The sequence below is a fragment of the Schistocerca serialis genome, chromosome 2 (genome assembly GCF_023864345.2).
Source record: "Schistocerca serialis cubense isolate TAMUIC-IGC-003099 chromosome 2, iqSchSeri2.2, whole genome shotgun sequence".
Classification (NCBI taxonomy): domain Eukaryota; kingdom Metazoa; phylum Arthropoda; class Insecta; order Orthoptera; family Acrididae; genus Schistocerca; species Schistocerca serialis.
In genome coordinates this window covers 374,217,693-374,232,665 of record NC_064639.1, presented here as the reverse complement: position 1 = coordinate 374,232,665, position 14,973 = coordinate 374,217,693, and the positions used below count along the sequence as shown (strand labels likewise).

General features: G+C 45.5%; 1 protein-coding gene across 1 annotated transcript in view; it reads right to left on the bottom strand.

Moving 5' to 3' along the window:
• LOC126456005 (uncharacterized) overlaps positions 1–14,973 on the bottom strand; it is a 195,898-nt gene that overhangs the window by 57,353 nt on the left and 123,572 nt on the right. The window contains exon 5 of the mRNA XM_050091761.1: positions 5,813–6,300. Within this exon, the coding sequence (XP_049947718.1) occupies positions 5,813–6,300 (488 nt within the window). The remainder of the gene's footprint in view (positions 1–5,812; positions 6,301–14,973) is intronic.

Sequence of the window (14,973 nt, the reverse complement as noted above, 5' to 3'; positions counted from 1 at the left end):
CGTACCTCGTATAAAAGCGTTCTTCGTTGAAAATAGTGCACCATCAAACGATGCACGTCCAATGGTGACGACACTTTTTTTACTCTTTTAAATTAAGAATGTAGGTAAAAATCGTTTGCCCTCATTTTCTTTTAATTTTAATTTTTACTATGTTAACCAAGGTTACAGTGTTATGACCTTGACACTTGAGCCCACATCCGTTTGAAGTGTGCTGATATACTGATACAAGAACAAAGAGAAAACCGAACATTTCGGTTTTTTGCTGAGCTAGCAGTTATAAGGCGCGTGTGAAAAAGAATGTGTGGCACTCCACGACCTCTACGATCCTGCGACCTTTGGGGCAACCCTCTATCAGTCTACCCGCTGCATATGAATTATATCTGCGCAGACACTAATTAACTGTTGTTCCAGTAACACAAAAACTTGTTATATGTGACATTATAATGACATTTTTTCCTGAGACCATTCGAATGACATCATTGCCTTAATCTTCTAGGCATTCCAGTTTGGTTGATGTTCTATATTATTGCTGCTTCTCGAATCAGGATGGAAAAATAGAGGAAAGTATTTTGCGTCTTGGTCAGACGAATTCTGGGAGGTTCCCTTCGATGAGGTCACAGTTCACCATCTTTCTAAACTGTGGTGGTCTTGGGAAACCTGGTACCACAGATGGTGGGAGATATACAACACTTATTCTTGCTGAGAGTGGACAAAGGACAGTTCTGTTGAAATTTTCGTCATTGAATGAATCGGTGGTACAATGGCAGTAAAACAGCTTAGGCTACATGAAGAATTTTGATGCTGTCACTGGTTGGAGCAGGGTGAGTACTGTAACAAAGCGATGTTAATGCGAGAAAGAGTAAACTGCAAGAGTGTCTGCTGGTGTTTTGTGGCTGGAAGTTCAGGAGCGTAGATGAACTGTAATTGGTTGTGATAACATAGTAGACTTCTTAACGACAAACAATCCGAACAAATAGAGAGCATCTGACGGAGAAAGAAATTAGGTCATTGACTTAATACAGTAACATCCAAATCCACCAAAAATAGGCCTCAAACATATGTATTTGCAAAAAGATAAAATTCTCTTGTTGAATTCTTACGGGACAGTCTCCATTCCTTTCACTTTATGTAAGCGTCGACATCATCCGGCTTAAACTCAAAGAACATACAAATCCACCAAAAACAATCGTCGAATATATTGATATTAAGTAATTGATGCTTTCTACAAGGGATATAGAGTTGGTTATACTTTCCTAGAAAGCTTCTGACATAGTTCCTCACAAGACAATTCTAATCAAATTGTGTGTATATATGGAATATCGTCGCCGTTGTGCGACTGGATTCGTGATTTTCTATTAGAAGGGCCACAGTTCGTAATAAATGACAGGAAGTCATCAATAGAAACAGAAGTATATGGCGTTCCTCGAGGAGGTGATACAGCCCCTCTGCTGTTTCTAATCCACACAAACAGTTTAGAAGACAATCTGGGAAGATTGTTTGCAGATGATGAAGTTATTTACCGTCTCCTAAAGTCGCCAGAAGAGTAGAACAAATTGCAAAAAGATTTAGACGTAAGAGCTGTGTTGTGTGAAAAGTTGGAAGTAAACAATAAAAAGAATAAATAAATATCGTTAAATTTCGATTACACGATAAATCACACAAATTTAAAACTTGTGGATTCAACTCAATACCTACTGATTACTATTACGAATAACTAAAATTGGAACAATCACACAGAAAATTATCTGGGGAAGGCGACTCGAAGACTGCGTTGTATCGGCAAAACACTTAGAAGATGCAACAAATCCTTTGAAAAGATTGGTCTACATTACTGTTGTCCATCATCTTCTGGCGTATTTCTGCGCGGTAAAAGGTCCTTACCAGATAGGACTGACGGAGGACATTGATTAAGTTCAGGGAAGGGCAACTCGTGTTCTAAATCGCTTAATAGTGGTGAAAGTGTGATGGATATGATACGCAAGTTAGAGTAACAGTGATTAAAACAAAGGCGATTTTCTTTGCGGCGAGATCTTTTCACAAAATTTCAATCACCAAATGTTTTGTTGGCACCGTATAAATAGCGAGAAATGACCAACGAAATAAAATGTAAGAAATCGGAGGCTCCACGAAAAGATTTAGCTTTTCATTTTGCTCACTTACTATTCGAGAGTGAAACGATGGACAAATTGTCTGAAAGTGCCAAACACTGAAGTGCCAATTGCTGAGCAGTGGTGTAGATGTAGATGGAGTGTGCGTACTGACTAGATTAAAGGAACATTCCCTGTAGAATGGAATAATACTGGTGTTCCTCGCGAGAGTAAATGAATGGGAGTTGATATCAAGCTGAGGAAGCTATTGTCGTTTTACTGAATAGAGCAAAATGAGAAAATGAGGCCATCTACGAAATCTAGAATAAAGTAGGGACTACGATACTCTATTTAAGGAAACTTACATACCTAGTTATTAGTTTAATTCGTCTTCACCATCCAGTCTTCTGAAAGATGTCATCAAGGCCTAGAAGTTTATTCAGCGATATGTTCGTGTCCAGAAGGTGAACAGAGAAGAATGTTTTGAAAAGTAATCGTCAGAGCTAACTCAAATGGTTCAAATGGCTCTGAGCACTAAGGGACATAACATCTGAGGTCATCAGTCCCCTAGAACTTAAAACTACTTAAACCTAACTAACCTAATGACATCACACACACCCATGCTCGAGGCAGGTTTCGAACCTGCGACCGTAGCGGTCGCGCGGTTCCAGACTGAAGGGCCTAGAACCGCTCGTCCATACGGCAGGCCAGAGCTAACTGTCACGGTGTTTAATTAGTTTCTCTGATATTTATCAATTTTAGTAAAGCTGTGGAAATGTCTGGATTTGCTTCATAATCCCGATGCGAGTGCTGATGAACTCGAGTAGAGTATTTACATGGATTATACACATTGTGAGTGAATGCTCAAGTATTTTCTGCGGCTACGGGCAACGGCGAGATTTGGTAATGAGTGGTAATAGAATGGTGTCTTTCACAGATAACGCTTAATAATGTTCTGGGAGTGTTTCAGCAACACTTATGTGAGGGCCGTAAGCGTACAGGAGTGAAAGCATTACTTCTATCTACAGCAGTGAGCCAAAACATGCCGACCGCGAGACAAATGCCGACTTGAGGCCTTGCGAACAGGTGACACGGTAAGCACAGAATCTCTCTGGCGACCATACGGACAGAAATTCACTGACATAAGCTATTTCGACAAAGAGAAAATTATTACCTCGTAACGAGCATCTCGGAAACAACGGAACTGGTTAGCTGTTCGCGTGCTACCGTCGTTAACGTCTATGGAAGGTGGTTGAAGGACGGTGACCACAAGTAGGAGACAAGGGGTTTTGACGCACACGCCTCATCACTGAACATAGCGGTCGGGGCCTCGCACATTCTGTAAAAAAGAATAGTCGGCGATCTGTGCCAGATCTGACAACAAAGTACAATGCTGGCCCAGGCACAAGTGTTTCGGAATTCATTGTTCAGCACACACCGTTGGACATGGGGAACTGCAGAAGACGTACTCTGCGTACTGCCACGTTGACCAACAACATCGGCAATTACGAGTGCAGTGGGTACAGGGTCATCAAGACTGGACAATGGACTATTCGAAACGTGTTCGTTTCAGAAGTGCAGAATTGTGCTACGATATGAAGAACATGACAGTGAATTTACGTTTATGTCTTCCCCACCAAGTTCACCTGATCTGAAACCAGTGGAACACATCTCGTATGCTACAGGGAATTTCGTGACCACCGAGCAGACTTCTGGTGCTTTATACCTCCCGAAACCTACCAAGAATTTGTCGAACCCATGCCATGGAGAATAACTACTGTTTTACTTTTCAAAAGTGGTTACTTTTGGCTCATCAGTGCATTTCGTCAGCTTGAGCTGTTAAGAATCCAGAATTCAAGGATTATTTTCACCAGTTGCAATGTGATTATCTGCAGTGCATTGTACCTAATCGGAGGCTTTCGATATATACTTGGGTGTTAGCTGCGAGGATCGATGTAATTCAACGATTCGTCTGTAGTAACGGGTAGAAAATTTCAATCTTCCATTTGAAGAGTAAACATACTTATCCAGAAGTAACTATGGATAATACGAAAAAGTAGTGTCTACGTGATCTCAGGCCAGTGATATGAACGGGAATTTCACAACAGTGGTGTTTAGACCTGTGCAACATGGGCCCATATCGTTCACAAATCTATGCAGATATGTGAGAGTCCTACTTAGGGTTCCACAAATGGTTGAAATGGATCTGAGCACTATGGGACTTAACATCTGAGGTCATCAGTCCCCTAGAACTTAGAACTACTTAAACCTAACTAACCTAAGGACATCCAACACATCCATACCCGAGGCAGGATTCGAACCTGCACCGTAGCGGTCGCGCGGTTCCAGAGCCGCCTAGAACCGCTCGGCCACTCCGACCGGCGGGGTTCCACACACTTGTGAAATACTACCAGCTAGTGGTATGTCAAACTCAGCGCCGGCTGTGATGTCACAACCTCCACTTGGGATCCAGATTGGTATCTGAAGGTACTCCTTTCCAGAGGACCAATCTCTTCCGTGTGGGTAGTTTTACCTTGAACGTTTCAAAAGTAGAGTGTGGAGTTGCGAAGCAGACTCTGAGCGACATCTGTAAGCTATATAAAAATTCAGTTATAGTTACGGTTACCATCAAAAAGGGTAACTACAGACATTGTAATTCTGTCAGAGACAACAAAGGACTTGGAAGAGCAGTTGAACGGAATGGATAGTGTCTTGAAAGAAGCATATAAGATGAACATCAACAAAAGCAAAATGAGGATAATGGAATGTAGTCGAATTAAGTCGGGTGATGCTGAGGGTATTAGATTAGGAAATGAGACACTCGGAGTAGTAAAGGAGTTTTGCTATTTGGGGAGCAAAATAACTAGCGATGGTCGAAGTAGAGAGGATATCAAATGTAGACTGGCAATGGCAAGGAAATCTTTTCTGAAGAAGAGAAATTTGTTAACATCGAGTATAGATTTATGTGTCAGGAAGTCATTTCTGAAAGTATTTGTATGGAGTGTAGCCATGTATGCAAGTGAAACATGGACGATAAATAGTTTGGACAAGAAGAGAATAGAAGCTTTTGAAATGTGGTGCTACAGAAGAATGCTGAAGATTAGATGGGTAGATCACATAACTAATGAGGAAGTATTGAATAGGATTGGGGAGAAGAGAAGTTTGTGGCACAACTTGACCAGAAGAAGGGATCGGTTGGTAGGACATGTTCTGAGGCATCAAGGGATCACCAATTTAGTACTGGAGGGCAGCGTGGAGGGTAAAAATCGTAGAGGGAGACCAAGAGATGAATACACTAAGCAGATTCAGAAGGATGTAGGTTGCAGTAGGTACTGGGAGATGAAGAAGCTTGCACAGGATAGAGTAGCATGGAGAGCTGCATCAAACCAGTCTCAGGACTGAAGACCACAACAACAACAACAACATAGATCAGAAACAGCAGAGGTCCCAGGACGCTTCCTTGGGGAACACCCGATATCACTTCAGTTTTACTCGACGATTTGCCGTCTATTACTACGAACTGCGACCTTCCTGACTGGAAATCACGAATCCAGTCGCACAACTGAGACGATACCCCATAGGCCCCCAGCTCGATTAGAAGTCGCTTGTGAGGAACGGTGTCAAAAGCTTTCCGGAAATCCAGAAATACGGAATCAACCTGAGATCCCCTGTCGATAGCGGCAGACAGTTTTAAGCTAGCAGGAAGTTTTAAAATGATGACTCACCTGAAGGAGACGTGTCCCGAGAACTGCCTGAGGACGCGCAGCCTGCTGAAGAAGGCGGTGAGCCACTGGTCGACGGCGCGGTGGTCGACGGGCACCAGCTCGCCCGAGTCGAGCACGCGGCACGTGACGTTGGCGAGCACGACGGCGTCGCGCACCGTGGTGCAGGTGAGGAAGTGCTCGCCGGGCAGGTCCTGCACCACGACCCACGGCCGCTGCGGCGACATCTCGTACGGCATGCGGAACTGGGCGCGCGCCGCGGGCAGGCGCAGCTTGACGCGGTCGCGGCAGCCCAGCGCGCCCGCGCTCGCCATGAAGTGCGTGCCCGCCGCCAGCACGCCCGCCTCGTACAGCCGCAGCACGTCGTCACGGCGCGCCACCGGGTAGTACAGCGGCACGTGCAGCCCCGCCTCCTCGGCGCGCCGCAGCACCTCCTGCACGTCGTCCAGCAGCCACACCTCGCGCACGCCGGGGCAGAACACGGTGCACCCCTGCCGGGCAACACGCGGCACACTTCAGCACTCTCACTCCAGGCAGTTCCACTTCGCGTGATCGTTCGCCGGCAGGTGGGAGCCCGCGGGCCGAGCAGGACCGGGGTTGGCCATTGAGGGACCCAAGAAGCACCAGCGGGGGAAGGGAGGGGGGAATGGTCAACCAACACTAGCAGTCAACACTTTGCACACAACATTACTTGGTATATACAGGGTGTTACAAAAAGGTACGGCCAAACTTTCAGGAAACATTCCTCACACGCAAAGAAAGAAAATATGTTATGTGGACATGTGTCCGGAAACGCTTACTTTCATGTTAGAGCTCATTTTATTACATCTCTTCAATTCACATTAATCATGGAATGGAAACACACGGCAACAGAAAGTACCAGCGTGACTTCAAACACTTTGTTACAGGAAATGTTTAAAATGTCCTCCGTTAGCGAGGATACATACATTCACCCTTCGTCGCACGGAATCCCTGATGCGCCGATGCAGCCCTGGAGAATGGCGTATTGTATCACAGCCGTCCACAATACGAGCACGAACAGTCTCTACATTTGGTACCGGGGTTGCGTGGACAAGGGCTTTCAAATGCCCCCATAAATGAAAGTCAAGAATGTTGAGGTCAGGAGAGCGAGGAGGCCATGGAATTGGTCCGCCTCTACCAATCCATCGGTCACCGAATCTGTTGTTGAGAAGCGTACAAACACTTCGACTGATATGTGCAGGAGCTCCATCGCGCATGAACCACATGTTGTGTCGTACTTGTAAAGGCACATGTTCTAGCAGCACAGGTAGAGTATCCCGTATGGCTGGTTCAAATGGCTCTGAGCACTATGGGACTCAACTGCTGAGGTCATTAGTCCCCTAGAACTTAGAACTAGTTAAACCTAACTAACCTAAGGTCATCACAAACATCCATGCCCGAGGCAGGATTCGAACCTGCGACCGTAGCGGTCCTGCGGTTCCAGACTGCAGCGCCTTTAACCGCACGCCCACTTCGGCCGGCCTATCCCGTATGAAATGATGATAACGTGCTCCATTGAGCGTAGGTGGAAGAAACTAAAATGAGCTCTAACATGGAAATTAAGCATTTCCGGACACATGTCCATATAACATCTTTTCTTTATTTGTGTGTGAGGAATGTTTCCTGAAAGTTTGGCCGTCCCTTTTTGTAATACCCTGTATTTGATAATTGTCAGGACTCGCCGCCAAGACCTGGTGTTAAAATACACTCCTGGAAATGGAAAAAAGAACACATTGACACCGGTGTGTCAGACCCACCACACTTGCTCCGGACACTGCGAGAGGGCTGTACAAGCAATGATCACACGCACGGCACAGCGGACACACCAGGAACCGCGGTGTTGGCCGTCGAATGGCGCTAGCTGCGCAGCATTTGTGCACCGCCGCCGTCAGTGTCAGCCAGTTTGCCGTGGCATACGGAGCTCCATCGCAGTCTTTAACACTGGTAGCATGCCGCGACAGCGTGGACGTGAACCGTATGTGCAGTTGACGGACTTTGAGCGAGGGCGTATAGTGGGCATGCGGGAGGCCGGGTGGACGTACCGCCGAATTGCTCAACACGTGGGGCGTGAGGTCTCCACAGTACATCGATGTTGTCGCCAGTGGTCGGCGGAAGGTGCACGTGCCCGTCGACCTGGGACCGGACCGCAGCGACGCACGGATGCACGCCAAGACCGTAGGATCCTATGCAGTGCCGTAGGGGACCGCACCGCCACTTCCCAGCAAATTAGGGACACTGTTGCTCCTGGGGTATCGGCGAGGACCATTCGCAACCGTCTCCATGAAGCTGGGCTACGGTCCCGCACACCGTTAGGCCGTCTTCCGCTCACGCCCCAACATCGTGCAGCCCGCCTCCAGTGGTGTCGCGACAGGCGTGAATGGAGGGACGAATCGAGACGTGTCCTCTTCAGCGATGAGAGTCGCTTCTGCCTTGGTGCCAATGATGGTCGTATGCGTGTTTGGCGCCGTGCAGGTGAGCGCCACAATCAGGACTGCATACGACCGAGGCACACAGGGCCAACACCCGGCATCATGGTGTGGGGAGCGATCTCCTACACTGGCCGTACACCACTGGTGATCGTCGAGGGGACACTGCATAGTGCACGGTACATCCAAACCGTCATCGAACCCATCGTTCTACCATTCCTAGACCGGCAAGGGAACTTGCTGTTCCAACAGGACAATGCACGTCCGCATGTATCCCGTGCCACCCAACGTGCTCTAGAAGATGTAAGTCAACTACCCTGGCCAGCAAGATCTCCGGATCTGTCCCCCATTGAGCATGTTTGGGACTGGATGAAGCGTCGTCTCACGCGGTCTGCACGTCCAGCACGAACGCTGGTCCAACTGAGGCGCCAGGTGGAAATGGCATGGCAAGCCGTTCCACAGGACTACATCCAGCATCTCTACGATCGTCTCCATGGGAGAATAGCAGCCTGCATTGCTGCGAAAGGTGGATATACACTGTACTAGTGCCGACATTGTGCATGCTCTGTTGCCTGTGTCTATGTGCCTGTGGTTCTGTCAGTGTGATCATGTGATGTATCTGACCCCAGGAATGTGTCAATAAAGTTTCCCCTTCCTGGGACAATGAATTCACGGTGTTCTTATTTCAATTTCCAGGAGAGTATGTATAATCCAAAAGATATTAGCCACTTGAATCGTGTGTTTGCAAACCACTGGACATCTTCGTTCGACTTGTAAACAGTAATCAGGTACAGAGTGCTTCCTCTCGTAACGCTGTAAACTGACTGTTAATGCAACATGGAGTGCAGTATCACAAATGTTTGTGTCTGATGATGTAACTCATATAATTATTTGATAACAGGTGACACTGTATACTTGCAAAAAAAAAAAAAATTCAAATGGCTCTGAGCACTATGGGACTTAACTGTGCCGCGCGGGATTAGCCGAGCGGTCAGAGGCGCTGCAGTCATGGACTGTGCCGCTGGTCCCGGCGGAGGTTCGAGACCTCCCTCGGGCATGAGTGTGTGTGCTTGTCCTTAGGATAATTTAGGTTAAGTCCCATAAGATTTCACACATATTTTTTTTTTTTTTTTTTTTTTTTTTTTTTTTTTTTTGGACTTAACTGCTGACGTCACAGTTCCCTAGAACTTAGAACTACTTAAAGCTAACTAACCTAAAGATATCACACACATCCATGCCCGAAGCAGGATTCGAACCTGCGACCGTAGCGGTCGCGCGGTTCCAGACTGTCAGACTGTAGCGCCTAGAACCGGTCGACCACACCGGTCGACATACTTGCAAACTACTGATGTATTTCGTGATATGTTTTGACCCTATCTGTTACAATACTTTATGTGTCGCACATTTGTTGCCAATGCAAAATTATGGTTTTTATATTTTTTACGTTAATTATTTTGTATCACCTCGTAAACTGTTGTAAATACTGGGTAGTTACAGTTAAAATGCAGCTACTCGCAGAGATCCAGTAAGTGAAGTGATTATCGCATGGCAGTGAAACTTGGCAGAGATTCTAGTGCGTTATTGAAGAACCCATTTACCTGGAAAAAATTAGTTCCACTCTGAACCACGAGGTCCAAATCTGGCGCTGTGAGTGCAAGGAAGACATATGGAAATGGTTCCGTACGTAATGTGGATCGAAAAGATCAAACAAGTCAAAAAGCATAATGTTGATTTCAGTATTAACCACCGCTTACGCGATTATTTCAACACGAGCACCTGGTGACTAAAGCTGCATTTTTTTTCCCAGCGTAAATCATTTCCACATTGCTGCATTAGCATACCTACCAAGTTTCGCTGTCATACGATAGTTACAGCCCACGCTAGACCTCCTTGAGTAGGTGTACATTAATTACAACCACCTGGTTCTTATGTGAGTATGTGGCATCTTACTATATGTGTTTTTTGGAAATTTGTGATAAGGTCTTACGGGAGCAAACTGCTGAGGTCATCGTTCCTCAGCTTGCACACTTCTTAATTTAACTTAAACTAACTTACGCTAAGGACAACACACACATCTATACCCAAGGGAAAACCCTAACCTCGGACTGGGGGGGGGGGGGGGGGGGCTGCCGCACGAACAGTGACGAAACGCCTCAGACCGTGCCGCTACTCTGAGCGGCTATACGTGCTTCTGGAAAAGCTGTTACAGCTATAATGACAGTTCAGTTTTCAATGCCTTTTATGTGTCCTTACGATTAGTACAAAAGATATCTGATGAAAGTATATGATTTGTGGGCCGGAACTGGTTGTATGATAAGGGGATTTTAATAGCTGCTATTGGAAATTAATCATGATTTTTTCAGAAAAATTCAATGCAAGTAAAAATACTTACTTTGTATTACGTTTGTGTAACATGACATTTCTTTTTATTCACAAATGACAAAATTTTCTGTCAGGCTCCGAGTTATTGCAAGATGCAGAACTCTCACCAGTGCAGCACAGTTTTTGTATTTTTTTCATGGCAGGAAAGAGCTGCTCGCAACAAAACGTTAGGCCAAAGAACTGGTGTTATCTGCATTACGGAGTAACTTTGGAATCTCTTTTAGAATTGCATCAGCAATACCCGCACTTGAGCAAAGTGCCGTTCTGTAAATCAGCCATTTATAAATGCCTTGTCGATGGTTCAGTATATGGTGAAACTGAAAATGGCGAGCTGTATGATTTCAGTAAATTTTCTATGCCATATAGGTCTTGGATCGTTTTTTTTAAAGCTCTGAAGTAGCTGAGCATTACTTTACCATTAAATGATGAAATATGTGTCTTGATGTAACCGTAATCATCAAGGATATTCCAGAAAATTTAAGTTCTTGCACCAAACTGCCTCTGTAAATATTAGGTTGGTCCATAAGTGCGAAGCATTTTTGTTTTGCATGTTGGTATTCCGGTTCCCATTTATCGATTGTCATTTTTTAATTGTATTCAACTGTTGCTATTTATTTGAATTCACATATCGTCATGTTGTCATTTGCAGTTAGTGAGTGGAGCTGTGGACGGTAGAAAGTGGAGTGCCAAGTGGAGAAAGCGGAATATTTCCGATAAATTCTTCTGTTTGAGCTCAACAGACGGGTGGCATCAGCGGAGACAGCTAGAAACATTTGCACTGTGTATGGGTATAATTCCGTTGGACAGAGCACGAAAAGAAAATGATTTTCTCGTTTTAAGGAGGATCGTTTTGACATTAGTGACTCTCCATGTTCAGCAAGACCTTCAGGATTTGATGAAGATCGTTTAAACACACTTGCCCACAATGATTCACTTCATTGTACTCGAGAACGGTGATCATTTCACCATCGTACGGCATTTACAAGCAACGGGGAAAATTCAAATATCGGGTGTATGCGTAAATGTTCTAAAACAAAACCAAAAAAATCAGCAGGTGCATCACTGCTTGTTCGTCGTGAGTTAGCCCGTGAATAACAGCAACCAGTCATATTCTGTATCGTTACTGGTGACGAAAAATTGTGTCTTTATTCTAACATAAGGAAAAGAAAGGAATGGTTGAGTCCAAACAAAGCAGCAACTCCATGTCCAAAGACCTGTGCGCATACACATAAGATATTGTTGTACCTCTGGCGAAACAGCAACGGTGTGATGTTCTACGGATTGCTTCCCCGAGGTATAACCATCACTGGCAACATTTACTGTCAACAACTGAGACCTCTTACAGACGAAATCCAGGAACAACGACCAGGAAGACTGCGTTAAGTGATGCTACTCCACGATAACGCTGCCTGCATTCTACTAGACTGATAAGAAACACTGTACAGGAGTTCGGTTGGGAAGCCACTCCGCACCCTCCTTATTCACTTGCTCTTGCCCTCTCTATCGAACAACCTCAAGCAATTTCCTTCGAAAAAAATGCTCACCTCACTGCTCGCCTCAATGCCATGTGATTTCTCCAGTCGCGGGATCGAAAAGTTACCCCACCGTCGGCAGACTGTTGTAAACACTGAAGGATAATGTATTATTGATGACTCTGTTACGCGTATGTGTTTATAAAAATTATAGAAAAACGGTTCGAACTTATGCACCAACACAATGGTTTGTCCACGAATGCATTAATTTTACCATACCCACTAACAGTCAATAGGCTCTTCCCTAGATGTGTCACAATGAAGTTATTTAATACCCCATTATATCAGTGAGGGCGGTTGTGTGCACACGATAGAATAAGGCAGTGCAATGACAGCTGCTGGTCAGCCACTAGTGGCACCTGACCGGAGCGGCCGTGTCGTGGGGGGGGGGGGGGGGGGGGGGGGGGAGCGAGCCGCAAGTGGTCGTGGCCGCCTGCGTCCGTGGACAGAATTGGAACAACCTTGTCTAACCGATGACTGGCTCAGATTGCTACCCATCACTCATAGCACAAAAAATTGTTCATTTCATTGTGCCAATCTTAATGTATATGAAGCACTGGGGCCCGATCCCAAATAAATGGCTTTCATTGGCAGTGCTCTTGACATGGAACTACCTGAGCCCATTTTCAAACCCCAACTTCGAACAGATTCGTCTCCCGTTATCACCACAGAGCTTCTCCCACTGCGTTTTGCGTTTAGCAACTACGAGACAACCGTGAGGCAGACTTCAGTGGAATAGCGTCGAGACAGAGCCTCTCCTATGTCTCGGCGGATCGAGAGGTTATAACGGCATGTAGCAATGAATTGATCCATGAATCATGCTCAGATGGCCGAAGTGTGCAGCACTTATGTAACGGAAGTGTGTGTATTCGGTGGTAAGCGTAGGAGAGAAGTAATATAGTATATGGGTGACTATGTGCATGTGGTAAGATCTGAGTAACTGCTGTAGACATTGTATGTGGCTAAACTCACAACAACAGTTCGTGAGGGGTCATCCTGAAAACAGCTCAGTATTTGAAACTTCCTGGCAGATTAAAACTGTGTGCCGGACCGACACTCGAACTCAGGACCTTTGCCTTTCGCGGGCAAGTGCTCCACCAACTGAGCTACCCAAGCACGACTCACGCCCCATCCTCACAGCTTTACTTCCGCCAGTACTTCGTCTTCTACCTTTCAAACTTTACAGAAGCTCTCCTGCGAACCTTGCAGAACTAGCACTCCTGAAAGAAAGGATATTGCGGAGACATGGCTTAGCCACAGCCTGGGGGATTTTTCCAGAATGCCTGGGTAGCTCAGTTGGTAGGGCACTTGCCCGAGAAAGGCAAAGGTCCCGAGTTCGAGTCTCGGTCCGGCACACAGTTTTAATCTGCCAGAAAGTTTCATAGCAGCGCACATTCCGCTGCAGAGTGAAAATCTCAAAAAAATGCTTCAAATGGCTCTGAGCACTATGGGACTTAACATCTGAGGTCATCAGTCCCCTAGAACTTGGAACTACTTAAACCTAACTAACCTAAGGACATCACACACATCCATGCCCGAGGCAGGATTCGAACCTGCGACCGTAGCGGTCGCGCGGTTCCAGACTGAAGCGCCTAGAACCCCTCAGCCACTCTGACCGGCTGAAAATCTCATTCTGAGCTCAGTATTTGTTTGTTGGCAGATAGCTTTCCGTACCTATCTGAAACCTAAGCCATCCACTTGGACGCCAGAATCGTTGATTGCAACACAGAAAGTCCAGTTGGAAAAGATCCGCCAAAGACGTCGCAAAATGACATCGAGTTGAAGGGAACGTTGTCGTCGTAAAAGGAGATTTCCCATGGCTCCAAGTATATAGCAGAAAAACATGAATGTTTCAACGTGTTTCTGGGGGAAGTCGTTTGGCGGGTAAACAGAGTTGTTAGCAATAATACCTAATACGAGTTTAGAGCTTGAAAAACCAAATGCCATTACCTGGAGCATATACGGGTTAAACGGATAAATCAGTGTCAATAAACCAATCAAAAAAGAAGAGCGAAGAGAGGAGAACAGTTTGAGGTCGAAGCCTTTGCAAGCAGGAATGGTCTGTTGAAGTCTTTGAACAGTCAAATTGTCTCACTAGCCATCACTGCTTGGAGACGGTAGCCTAGTTGTCTTCCACAGTTCCTATATCAATAGCCTGTGATCCGGCCATTTTAGATCTGATCGATACCTGCGTCTGGGATATGCGTCATGTTGAGAGGAAGTAATCATACTTTTCATAAGCATTTCTAACTGTAGACCAGAACTTGTATTGCTGTATAATACGTGTCTATTCTTACTCAACTCAGGGAAATTTTGCTCTCTGAGCAGTCTATTGATATTTTTTCCTGCCAGTCAAACACTGTAAAGACTTTGTCCCGTTGCTGATACTTTCAACGATTTAAGGCACGTGCTTACCAATATTAATGTTTCACTGGCTCATACTTGCACATACGAGGGCGCTGGTAATCTCGCCATTGAGCGCTTATAAGCTTCAAACACACAAGCACATGCATATCACTTTCCTGATTCTTTTCATTCAGCGTTGTATCAACAACGTAACACATTTTAATTAATTGTTTTGTTGTAACTAGTATGAAACCCAGATCACTGATGAAGTTGAACCCTTTTGCATAAACTCCATGCGAATTGATTACCCTTGAAAGTCAAGCCTCAGTGCATACTGTATCCGATCAGAATATATTTGTCTCTGTGGAAGATGAATCAAGAGGTACATGACCCTAGTGTCGGTAGTACAGGCGTAACAAATGGAAGAAGACTTCCTGCAAAAGGAACATTTCTGGTT